The sequence below is a fragment of the Sinocyclocheilus grahami genome, unplaced genomic scaffold, assembly GCF_001515645.1.
Source record: "Sinocyclocheilus grahami isolate Dianchi unplaced genomic scaffold, SAMN03320097.WGS_v1.1 scaffold2750.1, whole genome shotgun sequence".
NCBI lineage: Eukaryota > Metazoa > Chordata > Actinopteri > Cypriniformes > Cyprinidae > Sinocyclocheilus > Sinocyclocheilus grahami.
This window is the reverse complement of record NW_015507928.1, coordinates 9570-15110: the sequence shown is the minus strand read 5'-3', so window position 1 is coordinate 15110 and position 5541 is coordinate 9570. Positions and strand designations below refer to the sequence as shown.

The 5541-nt window shown below is 35.0% G+C and overlaps 1 protein-coding gene across 1 annotated transcript in view; it reads left to right on the top strand.

Annotated features, from left to right (window-relative positions):
* The window catches only part of LOC107575606 (uncharacterized), a 17000-nt gene extending 12077 nt beyond the window's left edge, over window positions 1-4923 (top strand). The window contains exons 3-10 of the mRNA XM_016261962.1: window positions 1197-1777; window positions 1884-1951; window positions 2029-2243; window positions 2414-2664; window positions 2754-2891; window positions 3383-3542; window positions 3842-3889; window positions 4043-4923. Coding sequence (XP_016117448.1) covers window positions 1197-1777; window positions 1884-1951; window positions 2029-2243; window positions 2414-2664; window positions 2754-2891; window positions 3383-3542; window positions 3842-3889; window positions 4043-4302 — 1721 coding nt within the window. The 3' untranslated portion in view covers window positions 4303-4923. The remainder of the gene's footprint in view (window positions 1-1196; window positions 1778-1883; window positions 1952-2028; window positions 2244-2413; window positions 2665-2753; window positions 2892-3382; window positions 3543-3841; window positions 3890-4042) is intronic.
* Window positions 4924-5541: the final 618 nt, after the last annotated feature.

Below are 5541 nucleotides of genomic sequence, written 5' to 3'. Positions count from 1 at the left end.
CAGAAATCATAGCACGTCAGCTGTCTTAACCACGGCTTGTGTACTGCATCATCACTGTGTCTGTCACGCGACTCTGTTGCCCTTTCGGGCTTGAACTGATGGTAAAACTAACGACATTATTAACTGTCTTGATATTTACTTTGAAAGCTGAAGCGATTATGGTAAGGGGCGTTACATTTCCGACGCATGCTTGTGGTGTTCGGCCAATCACAATGCACTGGGTCAGCTGGCCAATCAGAGCAGACTGCGCTTGTCAAAGGAGGGGGTTTTGTTGAAAACCACTTGTTTGAGAGAGGCGGGGCATAGAGGACCTACAATAATGTACAGTATTTGAAAAATAATGTGTTTTTGAACATTAAAGCATGTCAACATATTCTGTTACACCAAATACACAAAATAATGATCTTTAAAAAAAGCATCATATGACCCCTTTAACTCAGAATAAAACCAGCTCGGGAGCAGGGTAGCTGTGTAGCGTAAGTTATGGTGACGAAACCCGCTCAAAACCAACCCACCTTCTTGAGCCCGAAAACTCAAAGAGTTTGCTAAAACTAAACGTGAACTTACCTGGGTAAAAACTAAACCGGCTTCGTGCTACAGGCCACTGGTACAATTTTTTTAACCATATGTTTAATAACACAGTTTCTTTTATTGGTACAGACTACACCCTGTTTGGTAAACAGTGCATATATTTACAAAATAGTTCAACTATTTTCTTATTCTTCTATTAAACATTGCCCAGGTCAAACCCAAACAAATGACCCTTGTTTAAAGAGGCCATTGTCCTGAACCCTTTTGTTTAATATTTATGATTGCAATGATATTCTAATAAATATATTGAATAAATGTATTTAGCAATGTAAAATATCTTGTTTAATAAGAGTGACCATTTATTAATGATATATTAATTAATTTGAAGATTACATTTTTGGAGTCATTCATGCAAAAATTTAAAATTAAGAAAACTTGCATGCAAAAAAAGCATGCATCAGTGTATGCAAAGTAAATGTAATTTAGAAATGGCAAATAACATTGCCATGTTTTATGACATCATTTGTATGCAATTGTCATATCTCCAAGATGAGCAATGTGTACTTAGAAGATATTTAATTTACCTATTAAAAAAATCCAGGTTAAACAAACCTCAGTAGCATGTCAGCTGTCTCTTTATACTGCTGCTTGTTTTTCTTAAATAGGTGAAAGCCCTCTTCTCACAGAGATGAGAATTTGGCTTTTGAGTTTCAGTGAAACAGAAAAATCTGTTCTAAACCTGATTTTTGATAAAGGAAATTATGATGAAGCTGGCAGTGGGAGGCTTAAGACTTTCAAAGGTGCAATGAACAAGAAGACTGTGCACTTGGTTGATATTGATATCTGCAATGCCAAGAGGAGTCTTAGATGGGAAAAACCGACTCTTGGGCCCCATGCCATTCTACTTGCATTTTCTCTGCATGATGACAGATTCACAGACCAGACCAAAGAGATTGTTGAAAATTTGGAGTTTCTTGGAGAGAAATTCTGGACTCATGTCATTGTAGTATTTACAGAGGGAGACCGTAGTATAGACGAGTATTCTGGAGCTCAGAGAAGTGTATTGGAGTGGCTTCTTGAAAAATGTGGACACAAATCCTACATCTGTGGCTATGCACCAGAAACTACAGAGAGGAGAGAGCTTTCAGAGAGGATACAGAGGATGATAAGGAGAAATAATTCAATGCATCTGGTCTTACCAGACATATCGGATAAAGATGCTCAATCCCCTTTAGACATTTTAAGGGTAAGTCATTGATTAATTTATTTTACAATGATCTCTTTGCAAATGTAAATTAGTCTAATTTGACAATACAATTACAATTCACTTAGGCACTTTTTCTTTTTCACAGAAGCTAGATGGGAAAGATTACTTGTTCACTCCTGAGGTCATTGTTCAAGAGGGGCAAAGGAAATACAGGTATTGTGTCAACAGATGTAAGATAATTGAGTGTTTCAGTTTGTATTCATATTCTGTATTTCTTTGAAATCAAAAAGGTTACAGTGCGACCATGCAGGCTGGTTCCATTGTAAGTTTACACAGATTGGTTTTAACATGGAGGGGGAAGGAGAGGTGCTATACAGCACTGTTCTTCAGGACAGCGACTGTCCAGTTCCTGCCAACCATTACCAAGCAGGACCCATGTATGATATCAAGTGTGTTCAGGGTGAGCTGTCTCAACTCAGACTACCTCACTGTGAGACATCCATTGGTGAGTTGGCAATCTTATGAATAATATGAGATACTGAACATAATCTGTGAATAATACAAAGTGGAAACTTTTAAGAAATATCTTGTATAATATAAAAATATAACACTTATTATATATTGTAAATTTACTAATTGTAGTAAAAAGTTTTTAATTTTTTTAAAATCTCATAGAGGATGCCTGCCACTTCATGTCAGTTATACATTACTCTAATCAGATGGTTGATATTCTGAAACCTCAGAATATCACAAGCACACATGTTACAGTGAGCATCCCAGAAACATCAAACTTTTTTATTTCCAAAATGGTAAACTGGTTTACGGATCATTGGTCTAAGACACATGGCCAGGTGATACTATTCTATCTACAGCAAGCACATAGGCTGCATGTGTTTCTAAAACCACGCAATGTGGATCCCAGAGAGGTACATTTTAAATATATATTTTTTTAAATGCAGTTTCACCTTATTTTGGCTGACCTTTATAAACGACTTTACCCTTTCTCTCTTCTTAGGTGGAAAAATGTAATAAAGATTACAGATTAATCCAAACAGCTTGTGAATGCATGCTAAAATATGAATGTGTGTACAGCATGTCCTGTGATCCTGTTGAGGAACATGGACCTTCAGTGAGGCCAAAGATACAACCGATGGTCAGTGTATGGACTGGAATAAGAATATGACATTTTCTCAAAGCATGAGTTATTAAATTTTTTTATTTTTAAGGTTTTCTAATAGATAAATCATGGGGAAATTAGGCATCAAATAGTTTACATATTTAGTTTATCTATAATGTTGCTTATGTTCTATGAACGATCCCTGAAAAATACTTTGGGATGGTTGCTTTGCTGGAAAGTTTGATAATCATCAGCTTCAATCAATGCACAGAAGTCATTACAATTCTTGCCAAAAGACTGTGATCTTGAGAAACGTTCTGACTGATAGTGTATCTCCTAGACTTGATCATCTGCTATTTTAAAACCTCATTTTCAATCTGACTAATGTGTTTAAATGTTAAAACCGTCAATGTATTGTATGTCATCTCAAAGAATCCAATATTAAAGTTAGCAAAGTTTTTCTGAAATGTAGTTTTAGAGATGATGTCTTTGAATCAAACTTATTATCCCTCTCTTTCCTTTGTTAGGACACAAAACTTCATTGCACTAAGCAGTGGAAACATTACTATCCAACATTTGATATAAAGTTGCCAGATGGTGTGATGGATGTGGGTTTACACCTCAAAAAGAAAAACCCCAAGAAAGGAAGGGTTGATGTTATATGGAGCCGTGACATAACACTGACCGGTAAGTAATATACTGTACCGTTTATGTTACTGGAGTAAAGGTTTAGGAAGTAAATAACTGACATGACAATAATCCACCTAAAATAATAATAATCATCATAGATATTGGATACTTTTTATATGTTCAGCATTCAAGCTAGACTGCAACAACTGGGGCCCTTGTGCTGATCTACCTAAACAATGCACAATGTTAAATATACATAAATTGTTTAAAGATTTTACTGATCAATTAAATCATTCATACAGTTAGTCTCAAAAGTTGAAAATGAAGAAGACTTTAACCAAGATTTTATCTTCCAGACTATACTGCAGAGAACAGGAGACCAAGTCTATCCACTGATGAGCAGTGTAAGCACATAACCTTGACATAATCTTAGGCTTGCCATTTTATTTACGTTTGAATCAGCTAGTTTTAGAATTGTAGCAGAACAAAATTAGCTTCTATCTCACAAAAATTTGAATACTGTATAAATTAAATGTGTTGATGACTATATTCTGCAGGTGTATCCTTTCTGAAAAAGAACAAAGCTAAACTTATCCAAAAGGTGAAAAATATTGATGCCATTTTGGATCACTGTGAAGACATTATTGTAGACGAACAGATGGATGAAATCAGAGCAATGACAACAAATCAGAAAAAAATGAGGAGAATCTTTAAGATCATAGAAGGACAAGGACTTTCATCGAAACTGATGTTTTTTGATTTGCTTTACCAGGAAGAACGACGTCTTATGGATGAAATTACAAAAGACAACAACTAACGCATGTGAGATGAACAACAGAGAAACTGAACAGGAAAAATGTATTAATTTATGTTCAAGCTCCTGCTATAACATTTGTCAAAGCATGTGATATTGTCATTGACCAGTGTATGTGACAGTCTTTTAAATGTTAGGGTTGTACTGCTTTACTGTGTGGCAATGTTTAGATAGATTGTGATGATTATGATTCAATGGGTTTGTCCTCCTTGTGATCACTTCTAAGTTACTTGTAAATAATATTTCTTCAGAAGTAGAAGTGAAATCATTTTCTGTATAAAGAGGTGCTGTAGATTATCTTTAAATGATAAACATTGTCAGTTCATAATGTAGGCTATGTCAAGTCTGGAGTAATATGTAAACTGATGATTTTTTTTTTTTTTAATTGCAATTTGATTCTCAGTCCTTGTGCATTAATATTTACAATTGAAAGAAACACTGGTGATCTTCCTGTTATTTTGAGAGATATTGTGAAATGTGGTTTTAAAATGAAAGAACAGGGTTTAATTCATAAATTCATATGTTTGATGACTGTCCCATTGCACCAAATATTTTAGGGTCCTCAAGCCAATAACTAATAAACCAGTAACATGTTTTTTTTTAACCCTTTAACCTTATTTGTACTTTGTCATGTAATATGTATGCCTATGTGTGTAATAGGGTTAAAAAGTTTAATTTAAACCGTTTATATGTGAATTCCATAAAATAAGGCATTTTGTTGTATTCATTTGTGTTCGAAGTCTTCCCTCCTGTGGCCGATAATGGTACTGTAAATGTAGTATTTTGTCCCTCTTCTCTTTCCGTACCGCAGCAGATTTGAGTGTCACTGCTGCGGTATACACGATTTTTCATGCTCTTGCCTTGTCCAAATACTATCTTTGACTAATATTTAAATTTGTTTGATGATCTGAAACATTAAAGTGTGACAAACATGCAAAAAAAAAAGAAATCAGGAAGGGGGCCAACACTTTTTCACACCACTGTATATGTAACAGGGTTAAAAAGAATATTTAATTTAAACAGTTTATATGTGAATTCCATAAAATAAGGCATTTTGTTGTATTAATTTGTGTTCGAAGTCTTCCCTCCTGTGGCCGATAATGGTACTGCAAATGTAGTATTTTGTCCCTCTTCTCTTTCCGTACCGCAGCAGATTTGAGTGTCACTGCTGCGGTATACACGATTTTTCATGCTCTTGCCTTGTCCAAATACCCACACTTGCGGTCTTTGCACTTGACCACT